Source organism: Tenrec ecaudatus, chromosome 4 (genome assembly GCF_050624435.1).
Source record: "Tenrec ecaudatus isolate mTenEca1 chromosome 4, mTenEca1.hap1, whole genome shotgun sequence".
Classification (NCBI taxonomy): Eukaryota; Metazoa; Chordata; class Mammalia; order Afrosoricida; family Tenrecidae; genus Tenrec; species Tenrec ecaudatus.
In genome coordinates, this window is record NC_134533.1 from 71,256,962 (window position 1) to 71,280,098 (window position 23,137).

Genomic DNA, 23,137 nt, shown 5'->3' on the forward strand with positions numbered 1-23,137 from the left:
TTGTTTTTCCTCCAGATAGTTCATCCAGCCTGTCCTAATCAGACAGACCTGTGGAGACACTAACATGCACGAAAACAAGACAGAGGAAAACAAAGCAACAGTATACAACCAGACAACAAAACAACAAAAACAAACCACTGACAAAGAACAGAACAAAACAGTTCACAAGAGAAAAGCTTGTAGTTAGTTCAGGGATCGTTTGCTGGCCCTTAGGAGCGTTTTCCAGTCCAGTCTGTTGGGGCACCACGCCCTGGCCCCAAAGTCCACTTTCAGCATTCCCTGGGGACCTTGCCACTCCATTCCCTTGCTGTTCCGCTGCACTCCCCCAGTGATTTGCCTCGGTGTGGTGGGATCAGGTCAGGTGCAATTCCCACACTGTGTCTCCGGTGCTGTCCCCTGTATCGCCCTTAGTCACTGAGGGGCATCATGTCTCATAGTAGGGCCAGCCATGTTGTTCTCTCTGTGGACTGGCTGCTCTACTCAGGAACATCATCATCATGGCCTGGTGGGCCAGGCTGTGCTCCACTCTCTCCTCCTGCCCCTTCATCTTCTCCCGTGTGCTCTGATCAGATATGTTCATCTCCCAGAGCTGCAGAGTCAATGTCGTCCTTTGGAACAAATTCTTTTCGGGGGAGGGGCAGTCTATGTATTATTTTTGTATCGAGGCACGTTAGTGCATTCTCTTATTGTTTCTAAGTTCTAATAACATTCTACCCAAGAAACACTAACAACTATTCAAGCTAAATATCTAGGAACTATAGTGATTTTAATCTTATATCTTTACAGATGAAACAAATGAATGCCAGAAATTTTCTAAGGCTTGTCCAAGATTCTATAGCAGGCTATGAAAAAGTTAGGCTGGAGCCCCGTCTTGAGACATTCCCACTGCTTAAACTTACCTACCCTCAGATAACAATAGTAGCAGGGAATGTTTATGGAGCCCTCACCACGTGCTGTTGGTTAAGCACTGAACTAACCGAAAGGTCGGCGGTTCAATGCACCAGCCACTCCTCAGGAGAAGGATGAGGTATCCGCTCCCGTTAAGATGTACACCTTTGGAAGCTCTATCTACAGAATTGCTGAGTTGGAATGCATTTGACAGCACTGAGTTTGAACTTTGGGGTTTTACAATGAGCTGGGTACCGTTCTAAGTATTTTATGAACATTAATTCCTATAATCCTCCCAAAGCCATCTGCCATGGGCGCTACTATTTTCCCTCATTTCCTAGGTGAAGAACTGAGGCAAAGACAGTAATTAACTTGGCCAAGTTTTGCCAGGGTGCACCACACAGGCAGAATGATGCCACAGTCTACGCTTTAACCAGCAAGCTACATATGGTTTTGCTTAACTTCGTAGGCTTCCTTTCGAAAGTCGAGGAAGCGTGGGGTGCTTCCCAGGAACAGTGGTGTGAATCTGGGAAGCACGAGCAGTTCTTGAGGCTCTAAAGGGCCTTAGAAGGTAAGCTGGGCCAGAAGGCAAGTGCCCACCTTTTCCTCAAGAGTGATAGCTTCTAGCCATCAAAGTAAGAATCGGGCCAAGAGGAGAAAAAAATCTGAGAGATGCATCAACCCCTAGCATTTATTTAACATCGCAGAAACACTTGGAAAAATTACTTATTGAGTTCAATGGATGATGTGCGAATTACAACTAAATTAAAGCATAATAAGATCACCCTCTGGTAGGAAGAATTTTATGAGGCCACCAAGATTCACATCTCCTGGTGTGCATATACCTTCTCCAAGTGATTTAATTACTAATCTAGGTAAGGTCTCAAGTCAACTCACCTCTTAAAACTGAGAAAGTATCTTGGTGGGCAGACCTGATCCCAGCTGACACCTAGTGATCCTCTGTGATAGGTAGGTTTATTGTGCCAACCTGGCCAGTAGGAACATGTGGGATTTATCAGGTCACAGTTTGATTGGAGGGCAAAGAGAGAAATGGCTCTACACAGCCTGCCACCCACCCCTCTCTTGTTCTCTGGTGATTGGACTTGCATGCGGCTGCTTTAGCTAGTTTCCTGGCTCAACCTGTGAATCATGTCGCTAGACCTCGAGGCTCCTTTGAGACCTGTTTCTCCATGCTGCTTGGTGCATAATCGCTTGAGCTTGAGGCTGGTGAATCCTGTCACCTTGCAATGCTTGAGTTCCATATCCTATCCAGGACTGCTTGGCTAAGATGCTGGCTGTTGGTGACCCTCCCTGCTGTTTGCTGCCTGTGGGCGGACTCTGCTTGCATTGCCTGAGGGGAAGACTCAGCTGTCTGCTGCTTTGACCTTGGACCCAGCAGTCCTGGAGAGTTGATGGACTTCCAGTATATTAAGTGTTCCACAGATGTGAATTGAACTGAGCCCTCTGTACTGCTATGTGGATTAATTAACTTAGCTGTTATATTCTTTACATATATATATATATATGTATGTATGTATGTAATCATACGTGTCCTGGTTTTGTTTCTCTAGAAAACCCTGCCTAACACATTCTCTAAACAGAAAACGCAACTACACCAAGCGGAACTTCTGACCTAACACAACTGGAAACCAAAAAAAAAAGATGTTGTTTTTAACTCACTAAAATAGCAACAACAGAACTTTAATATACCCATTAACATCATCATTCAGGAACATCCATAGTTACACTTCAACATGTCTACTAAAGATTTTATCTATGCATACATGTACTTGTGTCATGGGCATACACTTTTGTTTTCTAAAAACAGGGTATCATATACATTGTAACTGAGTTTTCACACTGAATTTGCAATAGCTTTTTTCTGTCAATAGTTGCATATATTCCAATTAAAATTCACCGTATTTATATTTACGTTTTTTGTTTTTTTTTAAAGCTTTGGGATTCAGCTGGAAAATGACTACCTTGTTTAGTGACTGATAGAGTGAGGAAAATACGGCCTTGGAAATCCGAGTGAAACCGAAGTTCTCCAACTAAAGAAACTTGGTATTATGATAAGATCCTCTGAATTTCTAGTTGGCACTTGGCTTTATGGGATTTAGTTTAAAATTCCTGAGTGAGGTTGTTGAGCTCACTAAATCTGAATGGAGGTTAATGACAAGCAGTGCCAATAATAAGTTCCACTAGGTATCAGCCATGTAAAAAATAATTTTTCTCCTGACCCCCAAAACATTTCAAGAGTGATGACAGCACTGGTTTTTAATGATCCATCCATACCAAACTATCTTTAATTCCGTCAATGGAGTGCTTCCTCTATTGAACTCTATCAAAGAATTTATCCTTAGAGGAGGGAAGGAATAAAGAGGAGCCAATATTAAGGGGCTCAAGTAGAAATAAAATGTTCTTAAAATGATGATGGCAGCATCGGTACAAGTTTGCTTGATGCAATTGATTTGTGGACTGTTATATCTGTAAGAGTCGCCAATAAAATTATCAATTAAAAAAAGAGAATTTATCCTGCAGTGTATGTCTGTCTCAGCCAGTTGACTGAATCTAGGGATGCGCTCCTTTTGGTCTTTGTATTCCTAGTGCCTGGGCCGTGCTGGTCAGGTGTTTGATATAATGTTTTCAAACGGATGAGGACTTCCACTGGTGCAGGCTTCACACCTTAACTATAACGTATGACCTTTAGAAGCGGCCTCCTTTATTACACTGAATCCCCGAAAGGCAGAGGCTGCATCATATTTATCTTTGCATTCCTAATTTTCAGAATAATCACTGACACAAAATACAACACTCCAAAGATTTCATCAAGTAATATAAACTCTTTGGTGAGAAATGTTTTCGGAATCAGAATGGGGACCGGTGCTTAAGATAACTTGATAAAAGCAGGCACCAATCAACCACGCCACCACGGCTCATTAGTGCCCTTCTATCAGGTGTATAGTTAATAAATACTAGTTAGTTGACTGAGTTAACACTGTGCTCTCTTTCCTGGTAGCATGTTCGTAAACTGAGTGGGAAAAAAAGCCCAAACCACTGCCATCAAGTAGAATCCAACATAATGAGCCTATACAGGGTTTCTGAGACTGTAAACCCTTACTCCCAAGGTTTGAACCACTGACCCTAACCCACACTGAAGAAGAGGAAGAGGTATCTGGTCTGTTACTCTCATGACCTTAGCTCTGGACCTATTAAAGTGGCCCATTTAAATCTTAGTGCTCAAAAAAAAAAAATCTATCAATCATTAGTCAATCTTACTGCTCCTGAATCTGATGGTTAAAAGGACCCGTTAAAAATCATACCCAACTATTTCGGAGTGTCCTATCAGGAGGTTAGTTAGCCCAATGTTTGACCATTTTTAGGGATGTGAAATCAACTGCCTCTTACGAACAGTGCTCTGCCATCTGTGGACCAGCTGGATTATTAATTCAGACTGAGCAAAAATCCATCTGATCTTTAAGCCCATTGATCCTAGTAACACTGATGGAAAGAGAGCCAGAGTGGCAGCCTATAGATTATGCCCATATTTTATTTAACCTGCTCGATTGACGAGCATTAATTATTAATCAGTTTATTAGAATCTAAGGGAATAATGAACTGGAGCAGGGAGCAGCTGCTTTCGGACAGAATACGGGCTCCCCGGCTTGCTACCCTTTCCTTGCTCTGTAACAGTTACGTGTGTTTTGTCCATGAGGTGCCAACACACTGAATCTGACTCTGATCAAGTCTGTGCAACAAGACCACACACCGCCTGGTCCTCAGAAACATGGCTGTGCTTAAGCTCAGGGCTGCAACCACTGGTCGATCCATCCCACGGGTCTTCATCAACAGTGATACCCTTGGCCTCAAAGAGGGTTCAACAGGTCACTTAGAAACTCTGAGTCTGTGTTGTAATTTTTAAATGGAGATAGTAATCCCTACCTTATATGGGTTTTGTGAGGTTATAAAAGATTATGTATGTAAGGCACTTGGCACAGTAGCCAGCCCAGAACTCCAAAACAACAGCCGACTCACTGCCATCTCATCCATGACCTATAGCGACCTACTTGTGGGTTTCTGAGACTTCTGGTTTACGGGAGTAGAAAGCTCCTCTTTCTCCCGAGGAGGCGCTGGGTTTCGAACGCACAACCACTACTGTTGCTTCAGGCTAGATATTTTCTGTTGGTGATCCCCGTCATCTTCCTAGTCTCTCTCCTAGGAGAGAGTCAGCGTCCTTAGGCTTTTACTCTGATGTTACCTTCTCAGTGAGGCCTTCCTTTGTCAATGTAAGAAAACTCATGTCCCCTTCTCTGAATTTCCCCCACTGCACCGGGAAAATTTACTGCACAAGACCACTGTAAAGTGTTAAAGCGCAAGGATGTCACTTTGAGGACTAACTGTGAACCTCCTATGTATGTGAAAGTTGCACAATGAATAAGGAAGATGCAGGAGAAGAGTTGATGTGTTTGCACTGACGCTAGGGAACAGAGTGCTAGGGACTGTCAAAATAACAAGCACCGTCTTGGAAAAGGCAGGCAGAATACTCCTTAGAAGCTAGGACGGTGATGCTTTGAGCATGTTCCCAGGAGAGACCCTCCTGGAAAAGGGTGTCATGCTTGGCAGAAGGTCAGTGGGAAAGGGAAGACCCTCCAGGAGACGAAGTGACACAGTGACTGCGACCATGGGCTCAACCATCAGCTGTGAGGCCGGGCAGTGTTGCTCTGCGTTGGGACTTACCTGGCAGCCCAGCACTACAGGCTTCTTTAAGAAGCTCGTCATCAACCTTTCCACATCGGATGCATGGTTTAGAAACAAAACTGGCCTTTTCTTTTCAACGCTATCTCCCTAGCTCCTACAAGAGTGCCAGATACTTGGTAGGTCCTGAATAAATAAGGACTGAATGGATGAATTAACATCTTTCTTGGTGTCTGGTGCCCAGGTGCACTATTCTAGTGCTGCATGTAGTGGGACGACGGCATTTTCTTGCTAATGAAGCCTAAAGTTACATTAAAGACTAAAACCTTGGCATATATGTATATATATCTACTTGCACACATACACACACACATATATATATATAAAATGGATCTTAGACATTTCTACTGAATTAAATCCTTACTAACTGAGCTATGTATGTAATCAAGGAGTTATTTAAAAGACTTTTAGACTGCAGATAACGCACTCTGGACATTTTACTGGTAGGGATAGAGACAGATTCGTGCATGTCCTTCAGGCGGAGAACTCCATGGCTGAGCCCACTCGGTGTGACACAGGCACCTCAGCTGCTTTCATTCTACTCTCTCTCACCTGCTTTAGGGCTAATTTTGTTCCTCTTTGATTTTTATTTGTCTAAACTCCAAAAAAGGGCAAATGGATTCATTCAACTTCTGCTTTAAGAGAAGTCTGGCCTGAGACATTTCATTTCTAGACTAATATCAGCACCTGCTATGCGGGGAATGTTCCCATATTACTGCCTTAAACTATTTGGGGGGGGGGGAAGAGCAGGGAAATAAAGATTTTTCTCCAATAAAGATTCTTCTCCCGTTTCATTTAAGTGGTTCTTTTCCCCAACCTATAATTGTTGTTAAGTGCCTAGTAATTATTTAGCCGTTAGTTTAAAAGGGTTGCCTTTAAATGGTGAAAGATTTTGGAGTGAGGCAAGATTGCTCACTTTATTCGGCCGTTGATAGCTTAAGGAGAAGTCTTAGTTCTCGATGGAGGCTGACGAACGAGCAGAACAATCCCAATGAATACAGCTTCGGCTCAGTTTTCAAATGGACACACACACACCCTACGGGCAAAATAGGGAATCACATGCACGTTTAGATATACCTGAAAGAAGGTCCTGGGTAGGAGGATTGTTTGAAGAAAGAATGCATGAGTCACTGCGACTCTTGGCAACTGTCCCAGTGTGGGGCTGGAATTCAGAACTGTTGAGAAGAGACATCTGTTTCCGCGGAGCGTCACCTTTCAGAGTTACAGACTCTGCACTCTGCCCTGAATTAAGAAGGCGCTGTAGTCCGAAGGGAGAGTCTTTTATGGCGTCAGAGTTATCTGCAAAGTACAAGAGGTCCTTTCCCCTGTTTTTAAAAGAAGAGAGAACTTTAGCAGTATGTTACCAAATTCCACTACCATCCTACGTAACAAGAGCAAGGAAAGGGGTTCGGGGGTATGGCAGAGGAGTGTGGGCTCGGAAAGTGATGATTTAGGTATTTGCTGTGTGACTTTGCAGATCTGTTTTTCATCTCCCGAATGAGGAAATACTAGATGTTTTACCCTCAACGAGGGCCGAAGTGATAATGAAACAGAGTGCAGAACAGGATCTGACACAGAACCAGTGTTGAGTAAATAATTATTTAAACAAAGTCCAATTTCTCTTACTCTGTTCTGTGTCACCACTCTCCTTTTTTCTCTTGGACATCTATCATAGCATCTGTAGTGCAGTGACTTACTTAGTATGGCCCTTCTAGTCACGGTCTTTCTAACTTCCACCCAGTGACTGGGTGAGACCATGAAAATAAGATTTATGGGGCTATCCTCTTAGGTTTAAAACAAACCATCTCAGAAGCAGGAATGAAGGATTGAAAGAAAAGCCAGGAGTGAAGTGCAACCTTTACATCTTAAACCTTCTCATCGAGGAGGCAGAAGTATGAACCGGCGATGAGACACAATAGTAGTAGCAGCAGAGGCAATAGTACCAAGAGCACAAGGCAGAGCTGGCATCCTGGCCCACTGAGCAAGCAAGCTGAGTGCCTTCTGGCAGGAGACTTGCTTGAGTAGGGTGCTTGCCAATACTTAATTGAGAGAACGAGGCTTGCTGACCCGCAGAGCTAGAGCTAAGAGTCCTTAAGTAGAAGTGTATGATGCAGTGGCATGCCCTCTGGACACTTAATGGTAGTGCTTAAAAAAAAAAGCTTCGTAACACTTACTTGAGCAGGACAGAAGTCAAGGAGCCAAGTGGTTGAGAGACTGAGGAACAGAGAAGGGTATGCCTGTGGGAATGGTTGAAAAGGCGATACTCCTGACTGGAAGAACTATATCCTGAGCATTTCTGATCTTGAATTATAACCTTAACTTCCCTAATAAATTTTGTAATTGTGAGTTTGGTCTATAAGCTCGGTGTGGCCAAGCAAATAGATGATCATACCCAGGGAAACATAGAGAACACCTTGGGAGGGATGGTTGGTGTGAGTATGGGAAGGTGGGAGGGAGGGGGGGATGTCTAAACTCTGCCTCATAGGAATTAACTTGGGCTGATGAGCTCTTCTTAAGTCAGTGGAGGTCAGACACTGCTTCCATGATATTCTTTTTATCGATATATATCATTTAGTTGTTCTTAATTTATTTTTATATCTGCATTCCGACTTGTTAGTGAGTAGTCCTTGAAAATAGAAGTGTTTCTTATGATTGCTACACCCAGTATCTGGACTAGCGCAGGAACTACTAAGTGGGGACTTACTAGGTGTGCGTTGAATAGCTCTTGTAGTCTTTCATCAGCTACAACTCAAAAGCAGAATTAGCTGGCAGTTCTGTTGGTATTCAGGGTGCTCATTACCTTGGAGTTGTTGGCCTACCACTGCTGGCTGCTGACTCTTTCTCTTCCGTTTTAGTGGTCGGAATTCTACGAGGCCCAGCAGCAACCAGAAGCTGGGTATTGCTGGATTCACTATTCCCTTTGAATGCTGGCTCAGATAAAAGCACATTTTCGGTCATGTCCGTGGTAGGAAGAGGATTGTAGCTGTCATAAGTTTCTGACAAAGGCTCCAGGGCTAATGAGACCTGAAAGAGAGTTTTATAAATCAAAATTTTTCATTAGTACTGGTTGATTAATTTTATACCCCCACCCACTTAATACAGGCTTGGCCCCATACCTTATAGGATTAAGCTAAAAGCTTCTGACTAACTCTTATTGTGTTTACCTCTTTGTCCCTCTCTCCTAGATACAGCCAGGAAGGTAGGGTTCCTGACATGAACTTTCTATTTCACTCCTTTATGCCTTTGGATATGCAGTTCCCTTCAGCATTATCACCTCAGTGGAAACACAGTTGTTATGTCCAGCAAAGTCCTTCCTCAGTGTTTTACACACTGTGAACCTACCCGTCAATGTAACCTACACCCTTTATGGAGCATTTCACTATAGGCGAGGAACTGTGCTAAGGATATAACCCTGTCAGGAAAGTAGTGAGAAACGTTTCAAATGAAACAAAACCAGCAACTAAAAAAGCAGAGGCCTAGGTGTATCCCACTTTAGTTTATTTATCACCACAATTAGGTTATAAACCTTTGAAGGTATACACTGTCTTATATAATTTTCCTATGGATTCATTAGCAGTTACTTTTCATGCACATAGATGACTTATGTATATATATAAAAAAAGCACAGCACTTTCTGCATTCTGACTGTTAGTTGCCTGGGAAAAACAATGCCCTTGTTCTATGCTGGGGCTTGGGGAAGGGAACAAGATAGATGGGAGGAACCCTAAATTGAAAGGGTTATCACTTTTTAGTTTGATGATATCATTCCTGAGAGTTTAGGCTCTCTGATACACAAGCATAATACAAAAATAAAAAATAAAGCAAAGAGCCAAAACAAAACCTGAGAGGAGAAATTGGAGCAAAGCTCCAAAAGAAGGGCACAGCAGCTGTCAGCCTTCACTTTCGGTGACAGAAGGAATTGTTTAAGCCGCCACGAGTTAAATCGTGATGGACAGCCTAACACAAAAATGCACGACTGAAATCAGCTATTATGTGCTGTCTTTGGGAAGGTCAATGGAGCAATTCATGCAGCACCACTGCCAAGGAACACTCAACAAGATACTTCTGACTGTTGATGAGAAGTCTGTTCAGGAACCAAGAAACATGAAGGACCTTAAACCTATTCATCGTCAAGGGTTTTCTCTGAAGACAAAAGAATGCAGCAGAGCACATACTCTGCGTAGTGTTCACTGCAGGAGCAAATGCCGGAGAGTGCTCCCTCTCCCAGGCATCCCTCGTCAACGGACTGCCACTGGTTATAAAGGCTGCGGTCCTGGCCTCGTGGCAGCCTGCTGACTGACCACACCGAGCTTGCTTTTTTCAAAGCGGATCTGAATCATAAATAAAACAGCTCAAAGGCCTAGACTACCCCTGGCTCTTTGAATAAAGGGTTGGAGAGGTACAGGCACCGCCACACCCATCTTCCAATCAAAACATAGGGCTGTCCTCCCTTCATCCAGTCAAATATTTATTGAAGCCATCCCTGTAGCCGCTGCTGGCATAGCAATGACAAATCCATGAAATTGGACCCGGAGCAGCAGAGCATTATCCAGAGGAACTTAGAGGGTGATAATTTCAATATAAACTGATAAATTTAGACAAAGTTATCTACTTGGTGCTAGGGAACATTAAACAGGGGCTTGGGGGAGAGGGTAACTTTGAGATGAGTTTCTTTCATTCATTAAAACACCTTTGAGATTCAGCCACAAATTTAGTTGCATATATTAGGAGTTCACATGTTTTTTAGCTCCGTAGTATTTGTGTGATATTGATTGACTTTTGAATACTGCATCTGTTTTCCTTTCTTGGGGAAAACTCCACCTGGCTGTGGCAATTTTCTTCTTTCTCCATATTGCTGGATTCAACTCACTAATTTTTGTTGAGGAATTTTACATCCAGCTAAGTGTAAGATACTGGTTTGTCGTTTGCTTTTGTTGTACTGTCTCTGTCGAGTTTTGGTATGCAACTAGTTCTGGCCAAAATAAGTTGACAAGTATTTTCTGCATGGAATTGGTAATATTTTGTCTTTAAATTTGCTAGTGAAGTTATCTGGGCCTGGAGATTTCTTTTTTGGAAGGTTTTTAACTACAAATGCAATTTCCCCTCTAAGAAAAAAATTGAAATGGTCTTGAAGTCTTTAGTGACAAGTTCATTTCAAAAAATAATAATTATAGTTCTGTTTAATTAATCTTGGGTGAGTTTTAGTAGTTTGTGGCTTGGTTTTAATTTTTTTTGTTGTTGAAAATATATACAGCAAAACATACACCAATTCAGTATCGTTTCTATGACAATGACTGCATGCTTCTTGTTGTGTGACTACTCTCATCCTCCTTTTCTGAACTGTCACGCCCTCATTAACATACTCAGTACCCTCTAAGAGTCCCATCAAGTAACTGGTACACCCTGGATCTCACATAATTGTTAAAAGACTATCATACTCAATGCAGGTGTTTTCTACTACTTAAGTGGAACTGCTGCTTGGTTTTGAGAAGACTTCTGGGAATGTTTACGGTTTAAGGCTTAAAGATGAGCTCAAGGCAATAGTTTCAGGCATGTGTTTTGTGATTTTTGAAGACATTGTTGATATTGGATTTGCATGGCCATCAGGCAGCTTAGGGTTGGGTTTTAAAGAAGCATTTTAGCTTGAGTTAAAAGAAGTCTCTGGTTCATATCCAAGGTGAAATCTTGGTCTCATACCACCATTAGCGATGAATCAAATATAGGTCTCCTTTCATTTGACATAAAAACTCCTGAAAATTTTGATTACTCACCTGCAAGTGCATTCACAAGGAACTCTATCTGACTCAATTTACTCATTCTTTAATGACTGTATTTCTGTAAAATTTATTTGGAAAGAAATGAATGATCTATCCTAGTCGTCTATATTTTTAATTCATTTTTATTAGATGACTTTCACACCTACCTGCTTAATTTTTTTCTCTGTGAATTTCAGAATATATTTGCCAGGTTTCCATCTCCCAATCCTTATTTCTAAGGGACGCACCCATTCTGAGCTCACTAAGCAGTCCCCCTTGAAAAGTCCGCGAGGGGGCCATCCCTCAGTGTCCAGTCCAGTGCAGACCTAGAGCACGCTATGTATCACCTGTTACCTCTCTCCTTCCTCCACCAGGGTTTTGGAAAATTAATATAAAGACCACCTCTTTTATCTCTATAGCCTAACCTTCTGGTACATAGAAGTGAGTCAAAAAAAATGTAAGCTGAATCAATGAACAAATACATCAAAGACACTACTTACATGAGTCAAACAAGTTATTTATTGCTTGGCATTTTAGGGATGGTCAGGAAAACAAAGAAAGAAGAAACCATATTCTTGCCTCTCAGGGAAACTATATACTAATTAAAGGGAGAATACTAATGCATAAGTTTGAAGGATATATTATAGAACTATAATTAGAACAATGATTTTGTAATTAATGGTATTGCAAATTTAATAGGGTCCAGAGAAGAGTGAGTGAATTAGGTGCTGAGAAAGACTGAAACCAGAGGAAATTTGGAAAAAATAAGCACTAAGAATTTGGGTACTTGGAAAAACAAGAAAGGGTAGCTTCTGTCTTCCCTTCCGGTAGAGCCGAACCCTCCCGTCTCTTCTGATGATGGAAGCGAATCCTAATGTCACCATTTACTTAACTGTGCAATCTAGACAGGTTCCGAACTTCTCCAGACCGCAGTCTCCTATCTGTAAACTACGGTTCATATGCTTGCCCTCAAGGTATGCAGATTGCCCAAGGTATGCGAACAAGGTATTTGAATTGCCCAATCTGGTTTCTGACATGAGAAACTACTCAGTAAATGGGGACTCTGTCAGGATGCCCAGCTGAAGGGGTGAGGCAGGGAGCGAATTCCAGCCAGTGTATGCCTGCGAGACTGTCTGCTGGATATGAACATGTTGCTCTAATTTCAGAAAAGCGTCCATGGGCTAGCAGTGGCCCTGTCAACAAATTATAGATAACTTAGCAACACAAAGAATGAACTGAAATATTAAATGCTTGGATAATCACTTCCCTGAACACTATAAATTATCAATGTTGCCTGGTAATGCTTGGCTGCTGCCACAATCATTTGTAAAACATGGTTTTTGAAGGGTGAGGTAGTTTATTGTGCCAACCTGGTCAATAAACACATGTGGGGTTAATTGAAGGGCAGAGGGATACATGGCTCGGTGAGCCTCGTCTTTCTAGTTCTCTGGTCTCCTGCTTTGTGGTGGTGGGACCAGGGTGCGGCTTGCCTTAGCCAGTTTCCTGCTTCAGCGGCCAAGGCTCACTTCCTGCAGGACATCCCCAAGGAGAAGCCACATGGATCTACCCCAATGCAGCCTTGGGTGCTGGAGCAGCCGTGTGGAGACCCCTGCCAGCGCTGAGCTGATTACACATTAACTGTCTCGGCTTTCCTCCTGCAGTCGGCATCACTGCGTGTGTTTTGAGATATGGAGGACTTTGTGTAGTGGTGTTGGACATATGGGTTAATGTTGGACTTGTGGGCTTGGGCAGCACTGGATTGGGATGTTTCCTTGTGCACTTACCCTTTATATAAATCTCTCTTATACATGAGTTTCTGTGGATTTGTTTCTCTAAAGTACCCAGACTTGACACAAAGGGTAATGGTCTAATATTCATAATGTTGGCAATAATTTGATCAGACTTGACTGGCATTAACGAAAGCCACTGAGAGCTTTTATATACATATTAAAAGCAAAAACAAGCAAACAAAAACAGGGGAGGCTAAAAGTATCTGAATAAATACATGAGCAAGGACAATGGATGGGAATTAGAGTGGGATACAGGAGTCATGTAGGCACCTCTTCTATAAACATACTCAATTATTTCTGCTCAAAAAGTTTTATTCTATGGAGCAAAGAGTTGAAATGTAGTTTTACCTGGAGTTCTCCAAGTTTCTTAGATGTTGGTGAAACAATAGTAAAGCAGCCGTTGATTTGATGGGTTGGAGAAAGCTGGGCTAGCCCACTGATCTGAACTCTACCGACTGGGAGACGGTCCAACTGGGTGATGACGTCCAGAACCAGCACCGCCATGTCTAATCAAAACCAAGAACACACCACTGAGATAGGCTCCCATCTCTTTTTTCCAAGTCAACAGAGGCATGCCCATTAGAAAACACTTTTACTTTAAATAGAAATATTAGCATAACAAGGAAGATATATCAGAAAATGTTCAATTTATTTGCCAAGAACTTGACGATTTGTATTTTAAATCTGAAAGCAAGAAATCTGTTTCGTCACTCTCATCATCTCTAGTCTTGGAGGAGGCTCTTGCCCAGCTGCAGGGATTTGGGATCCTTGTCTTCCAACGTGAACCCGCTGCCATCAAGTTGATTCTGACTCTCAACAGCCCTCACGGGCACCAGAGAACTGCTCCACAGGGACTCTGAGACTCAATCTTTACAGGAGCAGGCAGTTTCAGCTTTCTTCTGCTTCTAGTGGTAACTCATGGCTTACTCCTGGCTTATAGTCGAGGCACGGAGATTGGACTCCCCTGGTTGCCTGGAGCCTTGAACTAGAAGTGGCAATAAACTCCTTAATGCTGATGTCTGATGGATCTGGTTGGAAGCAGAGAAGGAACAGCAGAAAGGTGTTTACCTGTGTTTTACTGACTATGCAAAGGTAGTCAGCTGTATGGATTATAACAAACTATAGGGAACACTACAAGGAATGGGTCTTCATGAATACTGAATTATGCTCATGCAGAGCCTGCACAAAAGCCAAGAAGCAATCATTTCAACAGAGCAAGGGGATATTGCATGGTTTAGGATCAGGAAAGGTATGTCAGAGTTGTATTCTTTCATCATAATTCTTCAATCTGCATGCTGAGCAAATAATCCTCGAAGCTGGACTACATGAAGATGCACATCAGGACTGGAAGAAGACTTGCTAACAACTTCTAGATGCAGAGGACACACACAGGGCTTGAAACACCTGTTGATGAAGATTAAAGACTACACCCTTCAGTATGAGTTACAACACAACACAACACCACAAAGTCTCACAACTCGGTCAGTAAGCAACAGCACGATAAGGGAAGAAAAGACTTAACTGTCAAGGATTTGATTTTAGTTGGATCCAAAAACCAATGCTCATGGTAGTGGTCATGAAATCAAAGGATGTAATGTGTTAAGCACATCCGCTGCAAAATGTTAAAAAGCAAAGATGCCACTCTGAAGACTCAAGAGGACCTGACCCCTGCGGTTAGCAATCAGTTCACATGCAAATATGAAAACACGGGGGGGGGGGGGGGGGGGGGGGATGGGTAATGAATAAAGAAGACCAGAGGAGAACAAGATGCATTTGAATTACAGAGCTGACAGAGTACTGAATATACCGCTGACTGCCAGAAGACCAAACAAATCTGTTTTTGGAAGGAGTCTAGTCAGAATGCTCCTGAGAGCAGAGCATGGAGGCACTGCATCTCACCTCCTTTCGGCATGTGGTCAGGAGGGCCGAGGTCCTGGGGAAGCACATCCCATGTGACAGAGGCTCAGTGAACAAGATGGACTGACACGGCGGTTGCCACAATGAGCTCAAACACGGCAATCACTGTGAGGATGGTCATGCCGTTTCAGAGGGGACACTGAGTTGGGAGTGACTCAACATCACCTACCAGCAATAAACTGTTCCCTTTAACTAGTCATTTAGATCTAATGCCTTTCTGGCCATAATGCACATAGGAATAGAATAAATGCATTTGGAGTCTGAGAACATTTCAAGACAGTATAATTTGTGAATGCTTCTTTAAATCAAAGTTGGAAAGCAGTTCATTTTACAAACCATTTGGTTAATACTGCAGTGAAAATAATACGGGGTTTGCCAGTAGAAGACTTGTGATCGTGTCTTGGCACCAATATTCACAAGCTACTTGCTTAGAAGTACACTTACTGTAACCTGGGCATCAGAATGCCAACGGGATTACTGTATGAGGACTAGGGGAACTGCAAGCAGACCACAGCACAACGTCCTTGCACTGGGTAGTGGCCTAATGGCTGGTACCTGACTGAAGGCAATGTCACCTCGCACAGACGGTTTCTAGCGAGAGCATGGCGCAGAAGAAACTTTAAGGATCGTGGAGTTAGAAAACCTCTGAATAAGGAAAAACCTAGGATCAGGAACTCTTAACTTACTGGACCTCCAATACTTCCCCTAGAAAATGAAGAGAGTGTCCAGTGCAGATAACCAGGGCCACAGAGCATGCATCTGTCCTCAGAGGCCACGCCTTACTCCTCCTAGTGCATTTCAACTGTGGTGCTGGCAAAAGATGCTGCCGAGAGAACAATTCTGTCTGGGGAGAAGTACAGTCAGGATGCTCCTTAAACATGAGGGGACGGTGAGGCTTTGTCTCATGGACTCTGGACACGTTATCGGGAGCGAGCAGTCCCTGAAAAAGGACACCGTGCCCGACAAAGGAGGGCAATGAAAAAGACGGCTGCAACGGACGACAACGTAGGGACCGTAGTGGAGATGCTGAAGGACCAGGCAGTGTGGCCTTGTTGTACATGAGGTTACGATGGGTCACAACTGACTTGAAGACACCTAACAACGTGTTTTCCCTTCAACAAAAGGATTAAAATTTTTGAAAGTTTAAATAAATATTTTCTCATGAATTAAAGTGAAAATCCTACTGCTGCAATTTAATCTACTCTTGCAAATGCTTTAGCTACTGTTCAGAATAAGGTGCAATATAGACAAATGAATCCAAAATAGCAATTCTGTTTATTTCACAGGGTTATTTTAAGCATCAAATTAGATGGGCTTGAAAGTATTTTGTTAACTGTAAATATGCGACACACTCCCCTTGTTCCTTTCTAGTCTTTGTCCAGCGCCACCTTTTTTCCACCAGGACCTAGTCAGGCTTCATGCTCAAATGTCACAACATATTCAGGATGCTTTGCATTTTTTCTTAAATGGAGTATGCACATACAAGGGTATATATAACTTAAATATCAGTGATAAAATACATATGTAACATTCAGCTTAAGAGACAGATATGCTTTCTCCAAGTTTTCAGCTAGCGTACACACCCTATGAACTAGTGTTTGATCTTGTCTGACAGCTGGTTTCTGCAGCTGACGCATCACTTACACGGTTCAGCTCACCTATCTTCTATCCAAATCCTATTTTCTTTATGATTTTTTTCCCCTAACTGTACTCATGGAATTTGGATGCTTGTATATTTGGTTTCTAATCCCTTCCGTTAAAGCCCAGGAAATAAAGTGGCTTGCTCAAAGTAACGTTACACATGCACAGAAGTAGGATTCTAGTTTCCTAAGAGAACACATGTATACCCACTCAATCAAGTTGCTCCTTATGGAAAACCCTACAGCCCACGGGCCACATGCGGCCTGCCGAGGACATTTATCCGGCCCACCAGGTGTTTTTCCCCCTGTTCTTTTTTCACTTCAAAATAAGGTATGTGCAGAGTGCATAGGAATTTGTTCATAGTTTTTTTAAAAAAAAACTATAGTCCGGGCCTCCAACGGATCTGAGGGACAGTGAAGTGGCCCCATTTAAAAAGTTTGAGGACCCCTGACCTAGATGATGAAAGGGACTTGTTGTATTGCACTTTACAGATGAGGAAAATAAAAAACTAATCCATGGTACCATCTCAGGGATGGACTCAAGAGTGACCCTCTAGGGCAGGATAAAACTCCCAGGTTTTCTGAGGCTACAAATCTGCATGGGAGCAAAAAGACTCATCGTTCCCCAATGAAGCTGCTGATGGGTTTGACCTGGCAAACCTTTGTGGTTACCAACAGTAGATGAGGGGGCGGGGAAAACAACCCAAACCCACTGCCATAAAGTTGATTCAAACTCCCAGGGATCCTTGTATAGTTTCCAACACTGTTCGTCTTTATAGAAGCAGACATGGTGAGATCAGTGGATTTGACTCACTGATCTGCAAGTTAGCAGCCCAATGCCTAACCCACAACATCACCAGGCCTCCTTACAGATGAGGAGAGAGTCAGAAATGCAAAGTTATTTCTTCCAAATCCCAGAGCTGGGGCAGCAACCAGAATGTTCAGACACCAACTCAATGCATTCTCTATTACATCACAGGATTCTCAAATAAGTATCAGACTTGACTGTCATATTCAACATTACTGACTGGCCACGTGTATATTCGTGTTTTCGTGCCCCAAAGCTGCTGACTGGTCTCAAGTTAACTCGTATTTGCACTTACATTAGTTCATGAAGTCTGTAAGCCTGAAAGCAGTATTGACCTTTATGGGGCCCATTGTGTGGAGAAGTTTTGGCTTGAAGCAACTGGTTAGCAGAGTGCTCAAACTTATCTTTCCTTTCACTAAAGAACTGCTGACTACCTTTCATTTTTAACTCGCATAAAAATATACCCCAAGGGGGGAAAATACATCCCAAGGGTTTAAGTGTTAGGTTTTACAGTATAACACTGTAAACGTCCTAATCAAACAGCAAACTCCCAAATCCATGAATCTTCTTTAGGAGATCTGAAGTCAAATGGTTAGTATAAAAATGAAGGGAAATAATCACTGTAGCTATTTGTCAACATAAAAAGCTGGTACAAAAAAAATTAAGAATAAGCCACTAATAGCAACCAAAAGAGAATCAGGGGAGATAGTATTTATTTTATGCCATTACTAATTTTTCTCCATCGGGTGCCTAGAATTGCCTCTTTTTTTCCATTGTTACTTCAGGCCCTCACTATATCTTACATGCATTAGTGCAACAACCTAAAGGAATCCTCGTTGATTTTCCAACAATTACTACTGCCCAGTACATACTAGGTGTACACTATTTCTTGCCAACAGCTTCACTGCATGCTTATTAAACCTGCCGGAAAAATAGTAAGACAAAGACACACCTGTTAGATAAGAGGTAAATTGCTTCGGACCACACCGAATCGCGTATCGTGTGGTGGTCCTCACAGCTTTGGGCTCAGTCTGCAAAGCATCCCTGGGACAAAAGAGGGTTCCATCTGATGTCTCTCCCCACCACCTCACTCGGACGAGTACACAGGCGGGAGGCTTTGCAATCTTCCATACGACTTTAGGAATACTAAGTTTCAGAAAGCAGCGTAGCTGGCCTTCGACCAGAGGTGGTAGGCTTGTCGATGGAGAAATGTCACTCAAACCTGTGGAATAATCCAAGAACACCAAGTCCAAAGTTAGTGTAAGTACAAAAACTTGAATGAAAAACAAAAACACTCTGCTTTTAGCAATGGTGTTTCACTGACTGAAATACAGGACATGTAACCATGAAGTAACTTATGTGGTCATTTAAGCGTAAGGCACACTTTCCTGATTACTAGGATTGTTGTCGGTCGCTGTCAAGTTGACTTCAACTCACGGTGACCAACTGCAGAGTATCCAGGATACTGCTCCATATCGTTTCTAAGACTGTGGCCTCTTGGAAGCCAGGTCTTACATTTCCAAGGTGCCTGAGTGGGTTTGAACCACCAACCTTATGGTTAGTAGTCTAGTCACTAACCTCCTGAGCCACCCAGGGACTCCAGCCCCACTGATCATCATTCTTTAGGTTTTGAGCCAGGTTATTTTAAGTAAGGTACTTACTTACTACATACTAATACCAACTCCTCTGTAATTGAATTTTACTATTTAAAAAATACAAATATAATGAAACCAGTTTTTAAATCTCAACAGTAGCTGTAATTGTTCTGCCAAGTACTGGTGGTTTGATAATAGCAACCTCCATGGATTTTAAGATACCCTTTATCTTTACCTACTTGACTTATTTTTAAAATAGCTCCTTATTCACTCAACTCATAAAACAATTTAGTCTAAACCACACAAATCAATGGGCGATGAACACCACCTTAGACGGTGTCTGGCCTTTTCTACCAGGATCGTATAATCAATGCCGACAAAGCTGTCACCTACAGATTCTGTCACTATGTTTTAGCACACTACTGGATTCACAATATTTACTGGCTTTCGGAAGATGATAAATTATGAAGCAATGAATCCTGACATTCTAGAAATCCTTCCCTTAATGCCTTGACTGTCTTCCATTCACAAGCATGAGTAAGAGTCCTTCCCGCTTCCTGGATGGACAGGAGCTTCAGTCTTCAACCCGAAGACCTTAAGGGCCTCTCACTATTCCTGACACGCTTCCTTTCCCGTGGTTGGCTCTGTTGATTCTGACTCATGGTGACCCCATGTGTACAGAATAGGTCTGCTACACTGGGTTTTAAGGCTGTGATCATCAGGCCTGTCTTCTGAGGTGCCTCTAGGTGGGTTGGGACCACCAATCTTTCAGCTTGCTGTTGAGCGCTTAACCAGGTGTGCCACCCATGGATTCCTTGAGGCCTCATAATGTAAAGAAGGCAAGGTTACCAAATATTCTTTTTCTCAAAGGTCACCCGGTAAAAATCCAATGTCCAGTTTTCGATCTGTCCTAGCTTCCTAGGCTGGAGATTCTCACAATGGTCAACACATTCCCACACTGTTGGCCAGGTGGCTTCTTTAGGAGGGCCTTCCCCTAATCAGGTCCTGTTGTATTTATTTGTGCCACCTGCCCTCTAGCCCTCCCCTCTCTGGGCACCTTGTCCTTCAGAAGACGGTGCCTTCCTTCCCACTCCAATCCTACCGCACCCTGTCTCTCCTCAGTGACCCTATTTTCCCCACCTTGTCAGTACTTTCCCCTCCCTCTCCCATAACTCTTTCCCAACTAGGTCTCATTCACCCAACACTTGACTCCTGCTTGATGCTAGTCCTTGGGAAGCCAAGCATGTACACAATGTCCCTTCCTTGTGCACTGAAACCCCCTCCTGTCCTTTGGCTCCTTAAAAAGTCCAAAGTTATTCCATTCCACCCCCCTTCCTGTTACCAAAAACACTCCTGGAGAACGGTGAGGCACTGGTCCTAATCTAAGGCTTAGATGTGTAAGTCTACAACGTTTAGTCAAACGATAGACAGGCCTATAAATGACGCCTTACAACACTCCCCCAAACAAGATCATCAAAAGGCAGCGTTCGCCCGGTGATCAAGCTCGGCAGGAATGAAAAATGGGAATCACAGGGGCCAAGGGGGTAGGGTGCGGTTACACGACGGGGAAGGTCATTGACGCCAGGTGACAAACCGTGCACACGAGTTGTTCAATGTAAAATCTAGATGGTCTATATACACTTTCACATAAAGCACCATAAACAGTTAAGAATCACCACCACGAACAAAGCACTCCCGGGTTTGTGGCGGTCGCTGGTCTCCTCTCCTAGAGCTGTCCCGTAACCCTTTCCACTCGCTCCCACTTACTGCCCGCACCTGAGCGCCTTTTTCCTTTTCATTCTTTGGAGGACAACTGCCCTCTTTTAACCCACTGACTCCCTGGTTCTTCTCCCTTCTCCGCCCTTCTTTCTCTCACCCCCAGCACCTGGCCCGAAGCCCGCCCAGTTTTCCACGGCCTTTGGTCGCTCAGGTAAAGTTACCTTTCTTCTTGCGGCCACGGCCGCCCCCAGCCCCTTGGCCTTTTCGTTGTTTCATGCTGAGTCCGAGCTCTTTCTCACCCACTTAGCTCCCGACTCAGCTCGGATGTCGTATCCTCCCGCCATCCCGCCCCACCGCGCCAGCGTTCCCCGGCAACCGGCGCCGCTGGGAAGCCTGGGAGGGAGGAAGAAGACACTCTTCCTCCAACAGTCTCTGGGAAGCCGTGAAACGGAAAGGCGCCAGGACGTCTTCCTGCTAATAGACTACAACACCCAGGATGCTTTGCTAGGCTACCTCGGCGGGTTTGGAGGCTGTCACCTCCTCCTGCGCAAGCGCGAAGGGCTAGGCCCGGCGACGACTCCATTGCCCAGGGTGCATTGCCTCTAGGAGCGCTCCTCCTTCCGGCTAGGACGGTCGCGTTCTCCTCCTCGGGTTGAGCGGTGCGTAGACTCCGTTACCCAGCCTCCTTTGTGGGTGGTTCTGTGGCGCACTTCCGGTGGCGGCCCTGCGAGGCAGGGGGTGGGGTTTGCGGAGCCAGTGGGCGGTGGGCGGTGCTGCCGGTAGCTGGGCTGTCTGGAGGCTGTGAGCGTCGCTAGGGGAGCGATCTGAACCGGTTGGGCCGCGCTTAACCGTCGGACTGAGCTTCGACTGCTGTTCGATTACGTGTGGCCTTCTGTTCATGTCCACCCTGGAGAAGAGCATGCACCTCGGCCGGCTACCCCCTCGCCCTCCCCTCCCCGGCGGCGGGGGCAGTCAGAGCGGAGCCAAGATGCGAATGGGGTACGTGACCCATACCCCCTCTCCCTAGAGGCCGGGCCTCGGCCATTGGAGCATGGCGTTTCTGGGCGTTCAGAGGAGAGAGAACGCTGGCAGCGGCCTCAGAGAGGTTTGGTCGGAGCCAGAAGGGAGACCTGGCGTTCTAGAGGAGTCGCCGGGTCAACGGAAATTGTAGGACACCACCAGAGAGCGGCTTGAAGGAAATCTACAGGGGGATAGCGATGTTGCAGGAAAGGGGAACGAGGCAGAGATGGGCGAAACAGGGATATTTTAGAGATGTGGGAGGCACCAGGAGAGGAAGGGTGGAAAAACGGTTTGAGGAAAGGGGAGTAGAGCCGTGACAAAGATGGGGCTCACGGGAGGGGGCAGGCTGCTAGATTTGCCAAGGAGTGCTGAACGAATTAGGGAGTGACTGAGAGAAAAGTTAGGGAAGGAGGGGAATAACTAGGGAAAGGTGTGGGAGTGGTGTGAGAACTCTTATCCCAGAAAAACCAAGGCGCACCAGGAACACCAGAGACGGCGGAAGGTTCTAGACCGGGTTCCCAGAGGTTTAGGGGCAGACCCAGGGAGAGTGGGGTGACTGCGCGATGAAATCTTTGAAGGGTGAATGGAGAATAAAAACAGGCCTGAGGAACGACGCAGAAGATGGCCCGCGTGAGTGCTAGGAAAATGGGAATGATTTGAGAAGCTGGGGATCCACGGGGAGGAGAGCGACTTGAGGGGTGTGAGGAGTTTGGAGAGTGATCGTGATTCAGAAGTGACTGAGGAAAGAGTTTAATGACGGGATGTGCTGCTGAGGCGGGGTCTGGGAAACTTCAAGAGAAAGATGAGTACAGTTGATTTTTAACTAGGCAAGTAGGTTTGAGGGAAGCCATGCCTTGGCCTCAGAAGTTAGGAAGCTGTGGGAGGAACTACTTTTAATGTTCGTGGGAAACACTTTGCTGGGAAAGGTGGCTTCTTTGTGATCTTAGGGGATTGGTTTTGGATTTGGGTGTCGTGCAATGTTTTGTGCCAGGTTTGGGGATATTTATGCAGTGGAGAGAAGAAGTACAATGAGCTCAAGAAGAGGTGGTTGTGACTGCTGGGAATTGAACAAGCCAGGTGGATTGACATGTGTTTGTAGTATCAGGATGCTAGGGACTAGTAACTGCAGAAAGGGGTTGGGATGGATGTTTAGGTGTGAAGTAGTCAAGAGCAGGTGTTTGGGGCTCCAGAGATGGCTTGGTTGACCTGGAAATACAGACTAGCAGGGAACCCTTAGGTTCAGAAGAAG

General features: G+C 44.2%; 2 protein-coding genes across 2 annotated transcripts in view; one reads left to right on the plus strand and one right to left on the minus strand.

Moving 5' to 3' along the window:
* Nucleotides 1-21,322, minus strand: part of C2CD3 (C2 domain containing 3 centriole elongation regulator) — a 120,842-nt gene extending 99,520 nt beyond the window's left edge. Inside the window, exons 1-5 of the mRNA XM_075546264.1 lie at nt 21,090-21,322; nt 18,507-18,776; nt 13,538-13,695; nt 8,444-8,667; nt 6,721-6,968 (exon numbers count right to left, since the gene is read on the minus strand). Coding sequence (XP_075402379.1) covers nt 6,721-6,968; nt 8,444-8,667; nt 13,538-13,695; nt 18,507-18,776; nt 21,090-21,144 — 955 coding nt within the window. The 5' untranslated portion in view covers nt 21,145-21,322. The remainder of the gene's footprint in view (nt 1-6,720; nt 6,969-8,443; nt 8,668-13,537; nt 13,696-18,506; nt 18,777-21,089) is intronic.
* Nucleotides 21,323-21,627: 305 nt separating this feature from the next.
* The window catches only part of PPME1 (protein phosphatase methylesterase 1), a 47,784-nt gene continuing 46,274 nt past the window's right edge, over nt 21,628-23,137 (plus strand). Inside the window, exon 1 of the mRNA XM_075546265.1 lies at nt 21,628-21,867. Coding sequence (XP_075402380.1) covers nt 21,767-21,867 — 101 coding nt within the window. The 5' untranslated portion in view covers nt 21,628-21,766. The remainder of the gene's footprint in view (nt 21,868-23,137) is intronic.